The 22,156-nt window shown below is 45.9% G+C and overlaps 1 protein-coding gene across 2 annotated transcripts in view; it reads right to left on the bottom strand.

Annotated features, from left to right (window-relative positions):
- Positions 1 to 22,156, bottom strand: part of DDX31 (DEAD-box helicase 31) — an 84,265-nt gene that overhangs the window by 11,576 nt on the left and 50,533 nt on the right. For both annotated transcript variants that reach the window (XM_006136813.4, XM_006136812.4), the window contains exons 19-20: positions 15,759 to 15,870; positions 9,744 to 9,924 (exon numbers count right to left, since the gene is read on the bottom strand). In XM_006136813.4, coding sequence (XP_006136875.2) covers positions 9,744 to 9,924; positions 15,759 to 15,870 — 293 coding nt within the window. The remainder of the gene's footprint in view (positions 1 to 9,743; positions 9,925 to 15,758; positions 15,871 to 22,156) is intronic.

Below are 22,156 nucleotides of genomic sequence, written 5' to 3' on the forward strand. Positions count from 1 at the left end.
TCGAAGTATAGCTCCAGCTCCAGGACTGTTGCTACACTTGGAAGGTGAAAGAGCTGCTGGGAGCACAGGCACAGCGGGGGATTCAAGCAGTCCACTGCTGGCCCTGTGCTCCTCGCGGTGTTTCAAAGTGGCAGCGCCACATGGAGCCTGGGGGTCCCGGGCTCCATGCGGTGCTGCTGATTTGAAACATCAGGTGCAGCCCAGGCCCAAGCTGGCCCCAGGTTGCATGTGGTGTTTCAGAGCGGCAGTGCAGCATGGAGCCCAGGGTGTGGCCCCAGGCTCCACGCGGTGCTGCCACTTTGAAGGACCCTCTTCTTCTCCCCCCCTTGCTGCTGATAGAGGCACCATGTGTGTGTGGGGGGGGGAAGCGACTAGTCGACTAGTGTGTTGACTAGTCATTCACATTCCTAGTACAGACGCAACATTACTAAGGTCATGTCTTTAGTCCGGGGAAGACTGACATTGCTGCGACCAATCTTCTGGAGTTTGATTCAGAGGGTCTAGTAAAGACCTACTAAATCGAACTCAGAGGGCGCCCTGGTTGGTGGCTGGTACTGCTGCTCCTGTGAGGAGTAAGGGAAGGTGGCAGAAGCGTTTGCTCCCATCTACCTCCCGCTGTGGGGACGGTTGGGAAACTTGAATTAAGGTATGTTAACTCCAGTTACGTAAATAACGTAGCTGGAATTGCGTATCTTGATTCAGCCTTCCCCTTTAGTATAGATCTGACTAAGAAAGAAGTACTCGTTTTCCTAATGTCGACCATGCCATCGGGCCCGACTCACTGAGGTGCTGAACACCCGTAGCTCACTTTGAAGACAATTCCAGTGGAGAAAACGGAGCAGCACTCCTCAGTCTGCTTATCCCACGCAAAGCCCCTCACTCAGAAAAAATAACTGGATGGATATGGAACAGCATTTAGGCACAAAGGAACATGGGAACTGTCACACTGGTTCAGATCCAAGGCCCATGTAGTGCAGTGTACTAATTCAAATAGTGACCAGCACCAGCTGCTTCAGAGAAAAGTGTAATTCCCCCCTCCCTCCCCAGTAATCAGCTGGGGTATAATCTGCCTCCATCCCATAAAGGTCTCATCCTGATCCCTAACAGAGATTGGCTTAAACCCTACAGTGTAAAGTATTTTCCCTTCCAAAACTCTTTTTTTTGGGTTGCATTAATTATAACAATTCAGGCTATTCTTGTTAACCATATAAACATCCAATCCTTCTTTCAATCTCAGTAAGTTTATGACCTCCATGAGATCATGTGGCATGGAGTTCCGCTGTCTGACAGAAGAGGGAAAACTGGCAACTCCGCCAGTAAAACTGCTAATAAATGCTGCATTTCACCTTCTAAGAAGATCCTGAGTGATTATTTTAATGCAACATGTTATCTTCAGAATGAAGTCTTGCAAAGACAACTGAGGAGAGTTGGAAGTATTTCAAAGGGACGTTGTTAAGGGCCCAAAAGCAAACAATTCCGCTGTGTAGGAAAGATAGAAAATATGGCAAAAGACCAGCTTGGCTTAACAAGGAGATCTTGCATGATCTCAAAATAAAAAAGGAGTCATATAAAAAATGGAAACTAGGACAAATAACAAAGGATGAATATAGGCAAGCAACACGGGAATGCAGGGGCAAGATTAGAAAGGCAAAGGTACAAAATGAGATCAAACTAGCTACAGGCATAAAGGGAAACAAGAAGACCTTTTATAAATACATTAAAAGCAAGAGGAAGACCAAGGACAGGGTAGGCCCACTGCTTAGTGAGGAGGGAGAAGCAGTAACAGGAAACTTGGAAATGGCAGAGATGCTCAATGACTTCTTTGTTTTGGTCTTCACCGAGAAGTCTGGAGGTGTGCCTAACGTAGTGAATACAAGCAGAGAGAGGGTAAGTTTAGAAGATAGGATACACAAAGAACAAGTTAAAAATCACTTAGGAAAGTTAGATGTCAGCAAGTCACCAGGTCCTGATGAAATGCATCCCAGGATACTCAAGGAGCTGATAGAGGAGGTATCTGAACCTTTAGCTATGATCTTTGAAAAATCATGGCAGACAGGGGAGATTCCAGAAGATTGGGAAAGGACAAATATTGTGCCCATCTATAAAAAGGGGAATAAGAACAACCCAGGAAACTACAGACCAGTCAGTTTAACGTCTGTCCCAGGGAAGATAATGGAGCAGGTAATTAAGGAAATCATATGCAAACACTTGGAAGGTAATAAAGTGATAGGGAATAGCCAGCATGGGTTTGTGAAGAACAAGTCATGCCAAACTAATCTGATAGCTTTCTTTGATAGGATAACGAGCCTTGTGGATAAGGGAGAAGCGGTGGATGTCATATACCTAGACTTTAGTAAGGCATTTGATACGGTCTCGCATGATATTCTTATTGATAAACTAGGCAAATATAACTTAGATAGGGCCACGATAAGGTGGGTGCATAATTGGCTGGATAACCGTAGTCAGAGAGTTGTTGTTAACGGTTCTAAATCCTGCTGGAAAGGGATAACAAGTGGAGTTCCTCAAGGGTCTGTTTTGGGACCCGTACTGTTCAATATCTTCATCAATGATGTAGATATTGGGATAGAGAGTACGCTTATTAAGTTTGCAGATGATACCAAACTGGGTGGGGTTGCAACTTCTTTGGAGGATAGGGACATAATTCAAAATGACCTTAGCAAGTTAGTGAAATGATCAGAGGTAAACAGGATGAGGTTTAATAAAGAGAAATGCAAAGTGCTCCACTTAGGAAGGAACAATCAGTTCCATACATACAAGATAGGAAGCGACTGTCTAGGAAGGAGCATGGCGGAAAGGGATCTAGGGGTCATAGTGGACCACAAGTTGAATATGAGTCAACAGTGTGATGCTGTTGCAAAAAAAGCAAATATGATTCTAGGTTGTATCAACAGGTGTGTTGTAAGCAAAACTCGTGAAGTCATTCTGCCGCTCTACTCTGCACTAGTTAGGCCTCAGCTGGAGTACTGTGTCCAGTTCTGGGCGCCACATTTCAAGAAAGATGTGAAGAAATTGGAAAGGGTACAGAGAAGAGCGACAAGAATGATTAAAGGTTTAGAGAACATGACCTATGAAGCCAGGCTTCATGAACTGGGCTTGTTTAGTTTGGAAAAAAGAAGATTAAGGGGGGACATGATAGCGGTTTTCAAATATCTAAAAGGGTGTCACAAGGAGGAAGGAGAAAATTTGTTCCTCTTGGTTTCTGAGGACAGGACAAGGAGTAATGGGCTTAAAGTGCAGCAGGGGAGGTTTAGATTGGACATTAGGAAAAAATTCCTAACTGTCAGGGTGGTCAAATATTGGAATAAATTGCCAAGGGAGGTGGTGGAATCTCCCTCTCTGGAGATATTTAAGAACAGGTTAGATAGACATCTGTCAGGGATGGTGTAGACGGAGCTTGGTCCTGCCTTGAGGGCAGGGGGCTGGACTCGATGACCTCTTGAGGTCCCTTCCAGTCCTAGTATTCTATGATTCTATGAAAGGGGCATTATTAAGGGGCTATTCAGTTTATACCAGCTTATGAAGAGAGCATAAGTCACAGAGAAAACAAACGTACGTATTCAGAATAGAAAGGGTGCGATACAGTGTTTCAGCATTTACAACAAAACAAACACCTGGTTGCCATATTGTCAGTTTTTGGCTTTTCTACCTGGACTCTTTAAGGGTGATTAAGGAAGGATATTAGAAAAATGAAAACAAAAAACCCTTTTCTTTGTGCATTTAATGGCCCCTCTCCCACTACATTTTCTTTTTTTCTTTTTCTCGGGGCTGTTCTTTATTTTCCATGCAGGTGGTAAGAGATGGGGCTTTGGTTTGCAGCCTGCTTAAAAGATATCGGATGTTTGGACACAATGTGTAATTACCATATGACAACCGATGCTTGCAGTATCACATGATAAAAGCTATTAAAAAGAAAGTCTGTTCAATAGCTGTGCTGCTATTATTTCAAGTCTGCATTTTACAATTAATTAAAAAAAATCATAGGCCAAAATCTGATCTCAGTTACACCACTGCAAATCCAGAGTAACTACAGAATTTTTTAGAGCCAAATTAGTTTCTACAGAAATTAACAGAGTTACTCTGGGTTTATATTGATGTAACAGAGCAGAATTTGAACCTATTGTCACTATAAATTCTAAGATAGCCTCTCTCATACACACAGAAAAAAGGTTAATTAAAAATCAAGGTTTACACAACAATTGTTGTACAGGGCAACTCTGGTTATGTTGTAGAGTCTCTATTTTCCAGCTGCCCCAAGTTTTGAAAGCTGAAGTCTGAGCCGTGACCGGCCTGTGCAAAGCCTGCTTACTTTCCCTAACCTGCAATTATACAAATCCATGTGCACGTGAGCGTTCAAGTCACTCTTGCGCCATTTGTTCTAATGCCTCCCAACTGCCTCGTGCTACCTACTGTATCTTCCAGCCTGTCTGTACTCTAATGGGATGGGAGACTTGGGGAGGAGGAATGCCACCTAAAGAGGCACATAACAACAGAAAAAGTAGCTGTAACAGAGTAGCAACATCACAGGAACAGAGAGAGGCATTGTTGCAGGCCGAGTAATCCTGTGACACACTGCTGTCAGTCATCACTTGGCTCCCTGCTGGGCCAGCAAGACATCAAAGCCCGCCCCATACCATCTTACATGCTCTTTATCAGCTAAGCAGGCTATTCTTCCCTAAATAAAGCCCTGTTAAATCCCTGGCTCACAGGGGCATTCCCGTCCTGTTGCCCATCTGCTGGCGAGGGTCAGCTGAAGCAGGAGGCAGAGCCCTGGCCTATCCCCGGTGGCTTCGCTAAGCGACAAGGCTGTCTCCAACTTTTTTTTTTCCCTTCCAGTATCCCCCTCCCCCCTTGCTTTTTCCAGGGTCTGTGCAGAAGCTGGAGATGTCACAGACCTACCAACGATTATGTGGTTGAACTGTATTTGAAATGCACGGCAAATGCTTGCTAATGCGAGTTTGCAGCAGCAATTAGACAGAAGGAGTCCAGCAGATGTGGATTCACAAAAAAGAGACTTTCTTCCTTTTCAACCCATAGCTACGTTTAGTGGCTTGCGATGACTGTGGATGCTTCCGTTGTGGCTATGGAGCAGAACAGGGATGCTGATATTTCCTCATTTCAAAACAGAAGGCTTTCCTTGTGTGTGAGATCAGATGGAAACACCATGGGTCTCATTTTCAGAGGTGCTGAGCACCCACAACCCTCAAAACCAATGAAAGCTATGGGGGCTTAGTACCTCTGAGAATCAGCCCACACAAGAACTGAGAGCCCAAATTAGGCTCTGTCTACACACAAAAGTTGTACCACTTTAACTATACGGGTACAAACCCCTTCCTTTGGATGCAGCACTACAGGTATAAAGGAGCTTATAGATTACAAGTTATGCATCTAGGAGAACAGGATGACATTATTAAAGGCACCTTTACATATGTATAACTTAGGCCTGGTCTACACTACAAACCTCGGTTTATCCTAACATATGCTATGTTGGCTACGTGAACAGCATAGCTGAAGATGATGTACTTAGACCTACTTAACATGGTGTCTTCTGTGCAGTAAGGTCGGCAGCTGATGCTCTGCTCTCCCGAATCAACAGGAGAGCACTCAGAGGTTGATTTATTGTCTCTAAGCAGACATGATAAATCAACTACCCGTGGATCAATGGCTTCATCCTCAATCCACTGTGTAGTTGAGACAAGCCCTTAGTGCTCAGTAAGGATTGCATGAGGAGAACCATAAAATAGTTTGCAAACCCAGGGGAGACTTCATCAGCCCAGTTTGTGTTACAGGATGAGCAAGCAACTAAACCCAGAGGCAATGCAACAGGTCCGCGCCACTCTGGATTTGCAGAGAAACAACTATCCGTCTCTGAGCCATTTGGATTGGAGTCTGACAAACGGGTTTTAGTTCAGCCACTAAGCCTTGTCTACACCGGCGTTCTCTCTAAGCTGCTTGGCAGCACAGCTTCACAGGCGATTAATCAGTGCCACCTAGTCAGAAGATCAGGGCTCCACTCAGGGAGCTGACTGGGCAGGGCCAGTGAAGCTGTAGAGCAGCTTAGAGGGAACAATGGTCTACACTATCACTTTCCTTAATTTCCTGCAGTTGCACCAGCTCCAGTGAGGCCCTGCCTGTGGTAGGAACAGTGGGATCGCTAAGGTAACGGTCAAGGAGCAAATCCCGACTGAAGATGAACTGTGGAAGTGCAGATGTGGGGCACCTCTGGAGATCGGGCTCAAGAACACTGGTAGGGGGCTGCTCCAGCTCTGTGGCAGCCCCTGTCCATGGCGGGTCCGGCCCAGCCCCTGCTGCAGATTACAAGCTGGCTCTCCGGCAGCTGCTGCCCTGCTCCTCGGGAGCCGGCAGCAGAGTCCACAGCGAAACCTCCCTGGGAGTGGGGCCAGCAGCCCTTGTCGGCTCCATTCCCAAGGAGAAGCCTTCGCTGTGGGCTTGATACTGCAGAGCCTGCAGTGCATGTAACCATGTAACCACTAGGAATTTTAGCGGCTACACGGTTACCTTTTAAAACGATTTTAACCGCTGTAATTTTCAGAGCTGAAGTCCGTGGGTATCGTGGGTACTCAAACCCTCAAGCAATCAGACCTGTTTTTTTAGTGCTTCATGCTGGAAACGTGGGCGTTGGCCACCCAGATAAGGGAAGAGAACGCCTAGGAGTGCTGAATTCCATGCTTCCGCATTGACAATGGGGATGTGTTGTTTGCAGAACAGTAGTACTAGGTGCTGTGCAAACACGTAACAAAAAGACGGCCCCCTGCTCAGTCTAAGTGTCATACCTGCCTCTCGTCTTAAAAACAGAGGGACATACAATGACAGTGATAAGCAATGGTCACAGCACACCAACTGCCTAACTTCCGTCAAGTGTTCTGTAGGCTTCAGGGGGTTCTACGGAGGATTTGGATACTGTTCTGCAGATGCCAGGGAGGCTGCTTCCATGGGTTAGGGACGGTGCGTGCAGGAAAACCCCAAGACCACTTGCTAGAAAATCTGGCAAACAGGCAAGCAGTGTAGGTGTCACTGGCAGAGGGAAGGTGGGAGTTTACATTTCTACAGCACAGAAGAGGGGATAAGTATAAGTCAACAGTGTGACACTGTTGCAAAACAAGCAATCATTCTGGGATGCACTAACACGAGTGTTGTGAGCAAGGCACAAGAAGTAATGTTTACACCCTGCTCTGTGCTGATTAGGCCTCAACTGAAGTATGGTGTCCAGTTCTGGACACTGCATTTCAGGAACGATGCGGAGAAATTGGAGACAGTCCAGAGAAGAGCAACACAAATGATGAAAGGTCTAGAAAACAGGAACTATGGGGGAAGACGGAAAGAACTGGGTTTGTTTAGACTGGAAAAGAGAAGACTGAGAGGGGACATGTGACGGCGCGTTGGGGTTTCCCCGTCGCCTGCACCCCTGTAGTGGCACGAACAGATTTCCCCAGCCAGTAGAATAGGGGGAGTTTATTGCTTCCTGGAAGTAGGACAGCTGTAGCAAACCCAAAGCAACTAGGTGCAGATTTGCTGCTCCACAAAGGAGCATCTTCATGCTTCTAAACTGAACTTAGAAAAGTACAGATTTACTGGAAGCCAAAACACACAGTAAATTAAAAAAACCCATTTTTTAAAGACCGAGCTCCCACTCAAACACCCAGACTTGCTGGCTATGTCTACACTGGCACCCTTTTCCGGAAATGCTTAAAACGGAACAGTTTTCCGTTATAAGTATTTCCGGAAAAAGCGCGTCTACATTGGCAGGATGCTTTTCTGGAAAAGCGCTTTTTCCGGAAAAGCGTCCATGGCCAATGTAGACGCGCTTTTCCGGAAAAAAGCCCTGATCGTCATTTTCGCGATCGGGGCTTTTTTGCGGAAAAGACTACTGTGTAGTCTACACTGGCCCTTTTCTGGAACAGTTTTTCCAGAAAAGGACTTTTGCCCGAATGGGAGCAGCATAGTTTTTCTGGAAAAACACTGACAATTTTACAGTAGATCGTCATTGCTTTTCCGGAAAAGCAAGCGGCCAGTGTAGACAGCTGGCAAGTTATTCCAGAAAAGCGGCTGCTTTTCCGCAATAAGTGGCCCAGTGTAGACACAGCCGCTGTGTTTAGTAATAAAGCTAAACAAAACGCTACTTGGGACTAATAAAGGTTCTGGGAAAATAAACTAATTAAGTTTACATTGCAGTTAACCAGAGGGGAAACTGAGGCACGAAAAGTTATGTGGTTTTTCTAACTCACACTAACCCATGTCACAGCCAAGATTTCCTAGCTCCTGGTCCTGTGATCAGGATCATTAGATCAGCCAGAAGCATTGCTTGTATTTGTGGGATTGGTTTGGTCAAAGAACTGCTCTCACTTATCTGCCCGCACCCCGGTCAGCTCACACAGCCAGCTCACCTCAGTTTCCCCCATCAGGTTTCAAGGTCCCTTTCCTGTCCAGGTTTCATGCAGCAGTGACATACCAGTAGGCTAGGCAACATCGTTACTCATTCACAGATCAACTTCAGTTTTGCCACTGGCCCGTAGCTCACACAGCAAAAGCAAATAGCTTTGTGCACAGTGAACGCTTGAGGATTGATTTTGGAATATAGTCTGTTAATCAGACAGGAGGATGTGTATTCATTTAGGGTGTATCTAGACTACAGGGTTTTTTTTCGAAAAAACTTCCCCTGCATCTAAACTGCTGTTGTGTTCTTTTGAAAGTAAATCGAAAGAATGCAGCAGTTTTTTCGACTGCGGAAAACCTCATTTTACGAGGTAGAACGCCTTTTTTGAAAGCGCTCTTTCGAAAAAAGGCGCTAAGAAATGCAAACTGTGCTTTTTTGAAAGAGAGCTTCCAGACTGCCTGGGTGCTCTCTTTTGAAAAAGCGGCTCACTTTTTCGGAAGTACTGGCTGTAGTCTAGATGCTTTTTTTCAAAAGAGGCTTGTAGTCTAGACTTACCCTTAAAGAAATAGATCAGGTAGATCACAAATAAATCACAGATGCTAACAGGCCACAGGAAACTGTACCTCTCTTCCCCTCACACGTTCGTTAGCAGATTCGTGGGGAACACACCACACAGCCGCTCCTCAGTGCAGCTCAGCTCTAGGCGGATGTGACCTGGTTAAGCCTTGCGGGTGTGCGTGTAACCTATTCTGCCCCTTAACAGGTGGCCAGAGGCTGGCCAAAAGCACAGTGTATCATCTGCTCCGTGTGGGCACCCAACAGCGCTGTCAGGTTACCTGCTGGCCAAATGAAGTCCTCAGACCAGTCACCCTCCTCTCTGAGCAGGTACTGCCTTTCCTAAGAGCCACCAAACTTCATCCCATGGCTTTTGGGTAGCAAATCATTCAAAACTCCTGGATCTCTCCATGACCCCAGACGAGTGTGTGACGAGGATGATGGCTGTTATTAAGGCAGAAGTCAATAGGGCACACAACAAATGCTAGTCCTCTTGAAGTAACTCTTTCCATAGCAAGCAGAAGCTATCTGACCCTTTTCTTTTCTCCCTCCTGGGGAAGGCTCCTGACTGACAGGATGGCGGACTATTGTGTTGACAATGGAAAGAGCAGACCCAGGTGATTTTAGCATCCTCCTTTTTATCCTTTTGCTCCACAATTTATCCTGGTTTTCTCCCATTCGTTCTCAGCTCCCTCGCTAGGAAAACGTTCAAAATGGGGGTCAAACCAGCATGGTCATACTGCGTCCCTAGCTTCAGAGAGCTGGAGTTTCCTACCTTTTTGGTTTCGGTTTGGTTTTCTTTCCCAGACTAGCAGCCATGGAGGCGCTGAGGTTCTGAGGAGCGTCTCTCAGCCCAAAACTCTTCGCCACATGGCCCAGGTGGAGGGATTTGATGTGGAAGATGTGCTTCAGGGTCTTGGGGTAGGTGGTGTAGGAGCGAAGGAAGGACTGCAGAGCTGCGAAAGACACACACAGAGAGAAAGTTATTTTAACTGCAGCGTAGATTTTTTTTTAAAATAACCCTACTCCATCCTGCCTATTTCAGCCAATAGGAGGTTGCCTCGTCTTTCATGACACCGGGGATAGCACTGCTAGGAACGGCTGAGATGTTAAAAATGCTTGAAGTCCTAGTGCAATCCTGGAGAAGCAGGAGGAAGGTTGTGAAGAAAGAGGTCAGGAGCTGAAAAGAAGTGACAGGAAGACAGACTAAGTTTGCATAAGACTGCCTCTTCTAAGCACTGCCCCCGTCTGACAGGGTGGTGGTCTTCAACCTGCACAGAGGTTGGTGACCTTTGCTGGTAGAAGCTTAGACAGAGAGAAAAGGGGAGAGAGAAGGAAGACAACAACAGGAAGAAGGTGGGATGAAGAGAGGTGGAGAAAGGGTTGTGGGGAGGGCTGGGGGCAGACTCTGAGCAGCCCGTGAATTCTTCCTCAATCACCAGCTTGTCCCTCAGAAACGCCCGAAAGACACACGGATTTTCTGTTTCATCATCAGCCTGTGAACAGAGCTTGCATCTTCACCCCTCTAATGTCTTCCTCAGGTCTTACTGCTCTAAGGAGAGGCCTCAAAAAGGGCAACACTGCGAACCACACCGGTGGGGAACTCAGGATGCCAACGGCACCCACACGTCAGGCTGCAACTTTCCTCTCTGCTGTTGGGACGCTCTTCGACTGAGGCTCACCCCTTCTGCTCCTTCCCAGCTCCCAAAATCCCCTGCTCCCTGTTCCCGCCCCGACCTGCACCCACGGCTTCTTTTCTCATTCCCCGACAGCAGCAGGCTCTAAACTCTAACCTCCCACGCCCTGGCTTGTTGAGCCACTGGACCAGCGAGTTTGCCCTCAGCTTAAATGTAATCTCGCAGCAGCAGTAGGAGCTTGGAGTTTATGAACAGTAATAAAAATGTCATTTTAACAGCTCAGCTCCTGGAAGGACCCTGGGAATCCATCAAAGCTCTGTTTACCGAGTAAAGCGAGTGCCTTTTCCCAATCGATGAGAAGAAACTCAGGTGAATCCTTTGCACCCCTCCCCTGATTTCCTACCGTGAGTCTTTCAAGGACCTCCGAATAACCAGGAACCAATTTTTTCAGAGAGGATGCTTAACATTTCAAACACCCAGACTGCTGGAGGGGCTCTCGATAAGACACCAAGAGCAATAAGGACCTATGCTTGAATGCTCTCAAAATCCCAGTACTCCTGCTTTCTCTCTATATAGCTATTGGGTCAAATTCAATCCTGCTGCAAGGTGTAACTCCCATGAAAAACCCTAAGGGAGATACAACCACTTACACCAGCTCAGAATCTGGCCCACTGGCTTTTTCACGCCCATCAAAGCTCTACAGCCCTCCTTTTGTACAGCACTCCAAATGTCTGCGTCCCAAGGACTGTGGGGAGCCGGTCCTTTTGGAAGCAGCCTGTAATTCAACACTGGATGTTCCCACCGACTAGGTCAGAAAAAGCAGAAAAGGGAAACAAATGCACCGCTGGCACAGTTTCCAACAGATTGTCTGCCATGCCGGCAAAAGCCAGCTGTAATGTTAATTATTCATGATCCTTGGCTTGGAAGGGGAGGAAGAAGGGAATCTATGGAAGCCAGTCAGTTGTGGAAAATTTGCATATGCAGATAGTGGAACAGGAGAAGGTTCAAGGCAAACAGCGGATGCATCATGTTTCAACATTTCATGACATTCTGGTTGCATTTCCCCACAGCCGCCATCAAAAGTCAACAGCACATAGCTGAGGAACAAGCGAGGGTGTATAGAGTTACACGGAGGCTGCACAGAAATGGATACGGTTTGTACAGGACCCACGCCCATTCCGTTGTTTCTTTTTGTCACAGTATATTACAGGGAGCGAGGTCTGGAGACATAAGCTCAGCACCAAGACTATTGGATTCTACTCCCAGCCCTTTTGCAAGTCATGGAGCCGCTCTCGGTCACAGAGTAAAAGCACTACAGCGTCAATCAAGCAGCGCATAGCGAGGATCCTGTGTGGATACAAACATCTCTATCTACATCCACATCTGTAGCCACAAAAATGAGCTGCCGATATTTGCATCCACATCCAGGGACGTGGATACCCACACATAGAAAGCGGATATCCGCAAATTTGCAAGGTTCTAGATACAAAATTTGTCTCTGCAGCTGTACTGCAAAAACGAGCCGCAGATATAAAGCAGATATCCGTGGATTTGCAGGACTCGATGCACAGCAACACCCACGACAGTGAGGTTTGGCTGTTCCAGAACTCAAGCCTCTTCCAAACAAGGAGCTCAAAGCACTTTAAAACATTTGCGAATTAAGCCTTACACATCTCCAGAGGAGGGAGGCAAGAAATAAAGGCGCAAACGAGGCAGAGAGAGGTTCTATGATATGCCCAGGTCTACATCAGCATCAGATGTAGAATTCCAACTCCCAGTTCTCTGCTCATCATCATCTTGATGCCTGCCATTTGAATTGTACAGATTAGTTTTAGAGGGGTAGCCGTGTTAGTCTTTTTAACTTGCCTGGGCACTCATTAATGGATTTTAAAGTCACTGTATTATTTCAAACCAATTTCAAAAGCCAGCTCGACAGGGGATACAGAACTTAATTTCATTTACAAGTTTGATAGCTACAACAGAAGTCTCAACAAAGATTTTGGCTGGATGGCCCAATACATTCCACATCCTAAAAACCAAACAAAGAATAGTTGGAGAGGGTACTAAGTGCTCTTATCAGCTTCTTTTAGCATGGACCCTCTAATTGACAATTTCTTCCCCCCTTTTTTTCCTACTCTCCTCTGCATCTGCTCTCAGTGCTATTTATTTGAAAATTGAACCTCTTAAACTCCATTCATCTAAAGAAGTGTGTTGTGCCCATGAAAGCTCCTGATACCTACATCTACATTTTTTGTCAGTCTCTAAGGTGCTGCAAGACTATTCGTTGTTTTGTACGGATTAGATTAGGGTTAGAAGATCTATTACTAAACAGAATTCCTTCACTAGGTCATTTCTCAAGAAGTTGGCATTCAGAAAATAGCACCTCTATTCTCTTAGCAACAGATCCAGCCCTTTATCTTAAATTTAATCCAACAGCCAGCCTGAGTCCCGGATCTGCATTATGTACTAGAAGGTTCTTCTCCCTCCCCAGCATATACCATGACAGGATAGTGCTCTCTGGTTACTTTCGTTATTTGTAGCTAATGTAAGAACATAAGAACGGCCATACAGGGTCACGCCAAAGGTCCATCCAGCCCAGTATCCTGTCTGCCAACAGTGGCCAATGCCGGATGCCCCAGAGGGAGTGAATAGAACAGGTAATCATCAAGTGATTCCTCTCCTGTCATCCATTTGCAGCCCCTGACAAACAGAGGGTAGGGACACCATTTCTACCCATCCCTGCCAATAGCCATTGATAGGCCTAACCTCCATGAATGTATCTGATTCTTCTTTTAACCCTGTTAAAGTCCTGGTCTTCATAACATCCTCTGGCAAGGAGTTCCACAGGCTGACTGTGAGCCGAGAGAAGAAAAACTTCCTTTTGTTTGTTTTAATTTCATTTGGTGGCCTCTAGTTCTTATTTTATGGGAACAAGTAAATAACTTTTCCTTATTTACTTTTTCCATACCTGTCATGATTTTAGAGACCTCTATCATATCCCCCTTTAATCTCCTCTTTTCTAAACTGAAAAGTCCCAGTTTTTTTAATCTCTCTTCATATGGCACCTGTTCCAAACCCCTAATCATTTTTTTCCCTTTTCTTAACCTTGTCCAATACCAATATATCTTTTCTGAGATGCAGCAACCACATCTGTACGCAGTATTCAAGATGTGGGCGTAGCATGGATTTATATAGAGGCAATAAGATATTCTCTGTCTTAGTCTCTCTCTCTTTTTTTTTTTAATGATTCCTAACATTCTGTTTGCTGCTGCACACTGAGTGGATGTTCTCAGACGACTATGAACAATGACTCCCAGATCTCTCTCGAGTGGTAATAGCTCATTTAGTCCTCATCATTTTATACATATCGTGGGATTATGTTTTCCAATACGCTTTACTTTGCATTTATCAACACTGACATTACCCGCCCCGCTGTGACAGCAGACGTACGCTCAGGTTAGCCCGGTGCAGTGGGGATGGGGGAAGCAGATCTGGCCGCCATCTTGCCCCTGAAGGACCTTGCCATCTTGCTGCCATGGCCATGTCCCCACTGCTCCGCCCCCACCTTGCGCCATCTGCATGCACTGTGGGGTTGCTGGAGTTTGTCATCCATGTGACGGTGGGCTAAATCCTGGCCAGCCTATATACAAAGAAATGTTTCCTGTGGGACATCAGAGTGACATTATACATCACTCTGTGTCCACAGGAGCCAAGCCCCACCCACTTCCAGCCTGGTCCTCTCCAGGACCCACGTGGAGAGCCAGTGTACCATGGTCCGAGCCAAACCCTCCCGTCCCCTCCCCTCCCCAGCAATGGGGAGGGGAAGAGCTTAGAGATTAGGCTGGCATGCCTTGGCCTGGCCCTCCCTGGAGGCCAGAGGTGCCTCAGAGACCAAGGCTGGCACAGCCCCAGCCCTTCCCTGCTACTTGGGGAGGAGAGCCAGGGCTGCTGCCCCCAGGCCTTGGCCTGACCCTCCCCGGGGGCTGGAGACTGAGAGACTGGGGCTGGTATGGCCCTGGCCCTAGTCCTTCCAGCAGCTGGGTGGGCGGGGGCCTGGACTGCCAACTCCCAGAGAAACGAGCGTTGGCGAGCGTGGCGAGCAGGGGGCACAGCCCCCTAGTGTTCTTAAAAGTTAAGACAGCAGCATTTAGCCCGTACCTGAGCAGGATGGGAAGAAATTCACCAGGAGGCAAAGTGAAACAGAAGAAAGAGGTTGAAATGAAAATAATCTAGTTATATATTTACCCTAGAGCACACACTGTGCAGTTCATTGTGTAGGTCTGGAGTCCTCAAAAGGGTATCCAATATTAAGTTTGGGTAACAGTAATTTGCCTTAGACACGGTCTTCACAACAGGTACTTTGTTTTTGCATGCCCATTCCACTCGCAGAACAGGAGAGTCATATCAGTTCATGTTATACCATCCTTTTGGTTTCTGCCAGGAGGCAGTGCATCTGTACCGTATCTCTGGCTGCTCCCAAAGTAATTTTTCCCCAGAGAAGATGCAATTTCTTTCCCCAGCTCCACTTCCATATTCTCAAATGTAGGTGTAAAAGCTCACTGTATTGCTCTGTGCCCTACTTTACACGTCCTCCCAGGCAAAGACAGAAGATGAAACTGCAGACTTATACTGAAAGATTCAATAATTGTAGTTACCAGCGATTGTGTTTCCTTAGCTATTGCTGTGCTTTCCTTCGTGCACACATGTGTATGTACGTATGTGTGTATTCTCTCTCTCTCTCTCCTCCCGCCCCCCCTCCCTTGGCTGACAGTCTGTCTCCCCGGGTCAAATGTGTCCCTGGTGCGAACAAGGAATTCAATGCTGTTACAGCCAGGATGAGATGTTCACCTGTTGCCTCTCCCCTTCCCAGTGTACCACACAACCTAGATACTCACGTGACTGGGTCAGAAACCCCCTAGATGCAAATGCTAATGAAAACCAAGTGTGAACTTCATTTGTGTGTTAACACGTGAGAGCAAGAAATTAACATTTAATATCATTATAAAGCCTTCTGCGTTCATTTCAACTCCCCTCAGAGCACTGGCCCCGAAGGCTTCTAGTAGGCCTTTCCCCCCCAAAGCCCACCACGTCAGAGGAGAACCGGTGCAGTTTGTACCAGAGATTTGGTAATAAGTTTAAAGAAACCTACTGACCTTTCTTTGCCCACCGGACAGTTCCCTCACTGGAGTGCACATAATTTTCAAATTCCGTCTGCAAGACTGTCGCCCGTTCCCGCACTTCCTGGGGGTTTGTGCCATGGGATTTCTAGGAGGGCGGTGGGAGGATTAGAGGAAAGACAGAGTTTGAGTCAGGAATAATGAAGCAGTTTAGAATAGATTTAATAACAGTAAAATCACACAGTAACCACCCCGGGGCCAACGAGGGTAATCCTCTCAATATTACTCGGGAAAAAATATGTATAGATAAAGATGTTAAAGTCAAAGCAACCAGTGAGCACTGCTTCGTGAGGGAGCAAATACGGTTTAATTTTGTGTTTTCTAACACCTATTACATATATTTTCCCCTCTCTCCTGCTGGCAGCCACTTTGGAATTCACCCATTCAGCTTCCAATCATGGTTACAGCAGAGTCAGTCTGGAGTGACTCTGTCCACACTAGTGGAGTTACTCCAGACCGACACCTCTGGGGCCAGTTTCCTCAGTTTTACTTTCCTCTGTTGCATGGGCAACTGGTGGCCTGAAGGCCCCATGCTGCCCATCAGCGTGTAGCCCCCGAGACATTTTATTTACCGTTGCCCAGGATTCCGCTGGTTTCCGTTCGCATCATTTTTTCCATACTGGTATTAGTAGAGCACCATGCACTTAAAGCAAGGGCAGGTGCAGTGAGGTGCATGCTGGCTGCACACAACACTGACTTAGAGAGCCGTGCGCTCCCTCTGCATTGCCACTGTAGCCATAAGTCAGTCGGCACATCCTGAAAATTCTAGGTACTCAAGCACAGGTACAAAAACTACCCTATCCTGGGACACCGTCTTGGTTACTACAATCGTGCGGCCCAGGGAGATGAAGGAGGGCCACTCATGTGGCCCACTCACTTGCCTAGGTTGCCCATCTCTGTTCTAAGTGAAACAGAGAGTAAATAAATCAATTGAAACATATAACCAGTCCTTCCCTAGGACAATACATTAACCCCCCACATGTGGGTTCATTCCCCATCAACTTCCTGCTCCTTACTCTCAAACATCATCAATCTTCCTCTCCCTGCATTTCCTTTTTCTTTCCCATTCACTTCCCGGGACCCTCCATCCAAGCTGCTCTCTCCACTTCTTTCTTCCACTCTTGGCCAACCGTCTTCCTAGATCATGAACTACTTTGTCCTTCTTGCACCTGAAGCACCTTCTCCACTTCTTTGCTGAAAGCCCCTTTATGCAATGACATCTCAGCGCTTTCCTGCGCACGAGCCGTTGTCCCACATATTGTATCTGTGCACCCTAGACAAGGGGGCTCTAGTCATTTGACTGTGTTTTTGGAAAAAAGGTCTATATAGAATCTCCAAGCTGCAAAGCACGGCAGACCAAATTCACTCTTGGAGATACAAGGTACAAAACTGATTTAAATACAGCCAGGTCTGCTTACAGCAGTGGCGGACTGAATTATTAACAATAACTAATCTGACGAGTTATTTTCCAGTCGAGGATCCATGCAAGGATTTAATATGCCAAAAGTGGAGCCGCCTCCCCCAGAGTGGACATTTGTCATTGTCATTATCAAGTTTCTACGGACGTGAAACATAAAACTTTTTTTCTCTCCCCTCCCCACCCTCTCCACTTTTTCCTTTTGTTAAGCCTCACAGGCAGCATAGAGTGTCACCTTCCCAGCGTTTTTTAATATGAATGTGAAATTAGCGAGGTTGCCCTTTCCCCTGGCGGACAGAATCCTCTGTTATTAAAAAGTAAAGCACTTTAATAATGAAAACTTTTTCTCTTTTTCCTGTGTTTTAACTGTTTAAAATTAATGAGAAGGGCATAACAGTTGTCAAAGCGATATTGAAAGCCGGGTAGCCAGGACCGAATAAGCACGAAAATCCCTCCAGAGTGTTAAATAAACAGTGCTTCAGCCCTCTCCGAATCCCTCTGTTGGTTATTGTATACATTCTGTAACAGCACTCAGAATAGATCTGAGCGCTGGGGAGGCAGAAAGGTTTCAGAATTCCAATAAAGGCCTCAAATTAAAGACAGCCTGGTGCGAATTCCAGGAGAAAATTAAAGAGACCTCAAGCTTAAGTGACAGGTGACTTGCTTCTGTGTCACAACTGTCAGGGGATTTAGTGATAATATGGCAATATATTACAAAGGACTTTTCTTATTTCCCCCTTTAGGCTTCAAAATGAGGCATCTCTTCTCGCTGGTGGAGGGGGAAAAAGAAAAGTAAGACTAAAACGAGGGATAAAAACTAGGTGCATAATTTCCAAAGTGTGAGGTCAGCCCAAGAAAAATAAATCAAACAAAGCAAATGGAAGAAAACATAACATACTCAGAAATCAGCTTCCCCCCTCCTCTCCTATATCCCTCAATCCACCCAGAAAAATTTCATTTCAGAGTTGCCCTGTAATGGGCACGAAGAAATCTAGGTTTTGATTCCTGCCTTCCAGGGAGGTTGGTCTTTAAAAAAAAAAAATTCTAAATTTAAAACTGACAGAGTTGAGCAGTGTAAAAAAAAACCCCCAAAAAACCCACCATACACCACACTGTCTGAGGCTGTGGACAGATAAAAAGGAGTGAATTGGCAGCTACAAGCAAGTCTGCATCCTTTATACACCTGAGTAAACCTCATTCCTAAGAGTATCCCAAGTCAGAGAGACAATATACCTGACGCCCTTCTACTGCATGTCAAGGCCCAAAAGATGAAGTATTGAGGTACTGATTTGCTTTGCTGTTTCTCCTTCTAGATATATTTACTGCCTCAGTTAGTAGAACTAACCTTTGTAACTCATGGACGCTCAACTGTATATGAATGCGTTCTGTACTATGTTACATACTCTATGAAAGCTTCTACTACTTTGTGTTTGTGCCTTGCCTTGTGCAATGGAATCACATTCTTGGTTGGTCCAGAGGCATTGCCACAATAAACATTAGTCGTAAATAAAAATATACACAATGCAAAAGGAGCGACCGCATTTATTACAGCATTTCATGGCATCACTGGAAAAATAGCAACCATCGGGCTAAAACCCCGAAAAGATAGAGAATCTATTTTGTAAGATGGAAACTTATGTCTAATAACACTGGGGCTTTTTGGGGAGAAGGGAACGGATACTGGAAATCTCCGAGTTCATTAAGGAAGAGAATTAATAGAAATTAGAAGAGGTGGGATGTTCTTATGCTTAAAAAAAGAAAAGAAAGGGGAAGCCATAATATGGCCTGCTTCTGTGATACTTGAAAACAAAATGAAGGATTTGGTGTTAACTTTTTTTGCCTGGCTGATTCCCACTCTCCTGCACAGTCCCTAGAACCCATAGAGGTATTTTTCCAACCCCTCCCCGCATAAAAGTTGAAAGATCAAATTTATTCTCTTTGTAGGTGGGTGAACAGTCACACACCCAGATGCAGCCACATATATATTTTATGTGTCTAAATATAAAATATACATTTTACAGGCACTTCAGCTCACTCCCCAGTTGCTCACAGGAGCCCAAAAATGTGTGTTCCAAAGGGGTATTTCTACTGGACTTCAAGGCAATGAGAGACGAAAAGCATTATAATGAGGTTCCTGTGTTCATGAGCATTACACGTCCACGACTCTGTGCACAGAGAGCCGGTAAGGGAAAGAGAACTCTGTAATTTGCAAGTAGCAATGCCACGGCTGGGTTAGGGGAGCGCTTTGATAACAAGTGGAAATTAAAAGCTGCAATCGTTGTCTGTTCTAGAGATGTGAACGACTAGTCGACTAGTCGCTTCATACCCCCCACCTTGCTGCCTTTACCAGAAAGAGGGAGCAAGGAGTAGGGGGAGAAGAGGATGGGGTGCTTCAAAGTGGCAGCGCTTGGAGCCCAGGGTCTGCTGCTTTGAAACACCTTGTGCAGCGGGACTCCCCCGCTGACCCTGAGGGTCCATGCCGTGCTGCTGCTTTGAAATGCGGCAGGGAGCACAGGGCCAGCGGGGACTGCTTGAGTCTCATGCTGGCCTCGTGTTCCCCGCAGCACTTTCACCTTTGAAGTGTAGCAACAGCCCAGCAGCTGTTGCTACACTTCGAAGGCGGAGGTGCCCTTATCGACTAATCGAACAGTCTATGCAAATTGCATCGACTATTCGATTAGCCAATTAATCTAAATTTAACATCCCTAATCTGTTCTATCCACAGTCTATTCTGTCCTTAGTTTGATGCACCGGCTTTATGGAACAGTCCTATAGAAAGGGAATGTCACCCTTTCCTCGACCTTTTAGAAATCACCCTACAGAATTTAAGAATTGTAACCCTGATAGAGAATGCTACAGGTGGCCATAAACAACAACAACAACAACAACAACAAAAATCCACAGGAAGGTTTGCATCCAATATTACATTTTATAAGCTTTTCAATAGTAATATCTATAGAACACTATTTAATGTCCACAGAACTATATTGGTTTCATCCCTATTCATTCCCATAACAAGATATTTCCATTCTTGGTCACAGTCTTTTAAACCTGAATCCTGTAGCCCTACCAACTTCTGCATTTGTAAAAACCTGCAGCAGGTCGAAAATATCCCACGAGTTAGGGAGAATCCCAGCTACACTAAATTCAATAGCAAACTTCCCACTGCCTTAAATGAGGCCAGGATGGCAACTTTAGATTGGCAAGTTCTTTCGGGCAGGGATTATCTTTTTGTTATTTGTGCTACCCCTCGCCTAAGTTCAACCACAAATAATATATAGTGATACTAGTTGGTTTTCCAATACTGGTTTAGTTTGTTCTGGTTAACGGTTATCCTTAATTTACAGATGGGGGAAATGAGGCACAAACAGCTTGTTAAGGCAAATATTTTCAAAAGTGGCTACTGGTGTGAGACTTTTCAGTGGTTAGGGTCTTAATCTGATGCACCATGGGCCTGATTTTCACAAGCACTGGGCTCCTAAAGCCCTCTGGACAACTTTTAAACAGCTGCAATTGAAAAAAACAACTCAAAACCTTCCAGAGAAATATTTCTCTCTTCATACACTGGCCTGAGATGGGTTCTACTCTGTCCTGGGCCAGTGCCAGATGTAAAATGGGATATCTTTAGAGCTAGAAACGGGAGTATTATAATCATTCCAAGTTTCCAACAGAAAACACAAAGCTACTTCCAGGCGGGGGCATACACAGGAATAAAATATGACCCCATATGGAGGGACATGTTCTGTGACCCTGTTGCATCCCCAGGGCCAAAGGAGCTGTCAGTTCCACTGACAAATCTGGGGCCAGAGAAGTTCTGTGCCTCTGCAAATTGCAAGAATGTGCATGCCACCCCTTCCAAGAATACTGGACTTCTACATGGTGACATTTTTATGCATAGAAAAAGTGCTGGTGGTCATTTTTAGTGCATGCAGCAATCTGTAATTCCCACCAATGAATCCTTAGTACTAACACACATACTTACTAAACAATGTATTTGTTAGAGTACTTTACAGACCACACTCTGAACAATAAGGATTTGTTCCAGTCAACATACAAAAGAACATAAAAAACCCAACCCCTATATACTATATATTGTAGGGATGTTAAATTTAGTTTAATCAACTAGTCGATGGATTTTCCATCGACTAGCTGATTAGTCGATAAGCAGGGGAGCTGCAGTGGGGTTAGCTCTTGGCCCCGGGAGCAAATCACGCTGCGGCTCTGCCTTTTAAACGTATTAAAAACCGGTAGGCTCTTAAGACATTTAAAAGGCTGAAGCACAAGCTGGGATCGCTGATTCGCAGCTCGCACCAGGTCCCCCCCCGCTGCACTTTAGCCTTTTAAATGTATTAAGAGCCTCCAGCTCTTAATACATTTAAAATGCTGGTGCGCAGCGGGGAGGACTGGCGTGAGCTAGGACAGCTGATTCCCGGCTCACGACAGGTCCCCCGCCCCCCCCACGCACCAGCCTTAAATGTAAAAAGGCTGGAGCGCAGCAGGGGGGACCCGGTCTGAGCTGGGGATCAGCTGTCCTGGCTCGCACCAGGTCCCCCACACTGTGCTTCTGATTTTTAAATGTAGTAAGAGCCAGCAGGCTCTTAATACATTTAAAAAGCAGAGGTGCAGAGTCTGAGACTGGGCACTAGCCGAGAATCAGCGGATTCCCAGCTTGCGCCCGGTCCCCACTAAGTCCATGCCTCCCCTGCCCCACACAGAGATGGTCCTGGGGGGAACCGGTTTTTAAGCTGACTCCCCCCAGCACCGACTCCTGCCCCCCACTTTCTTCTGCTTATCGGATAGTTGACTAGTTGCTTATGTTCCTAATATATTATCTTGAGCAACGGGCCAGAAATGCATAGCTGTGAATAGAAATGTCAGATGATTCACGGATCTTCATTTTAGAAGCCATACAGACGACTATTTTTCAAAGGCCTGGGAACACCCACATTTCCCAACA

This window comes from Pelodiscus sinensis, chromosome 22, assembly GCF_049634645.1.
Source record: "Pelodiscus sinensis isolate JC-2024 chromosome 22, ASM4963464v1, whole genome shotgun sequence".
Classification (NCBI taxonomy): domain Eukaryota; kingdom Metazoa; phylum Chordata; order Testudines; family Trionychidae; genus Pelodiscus; species Pelodiscus sinensis.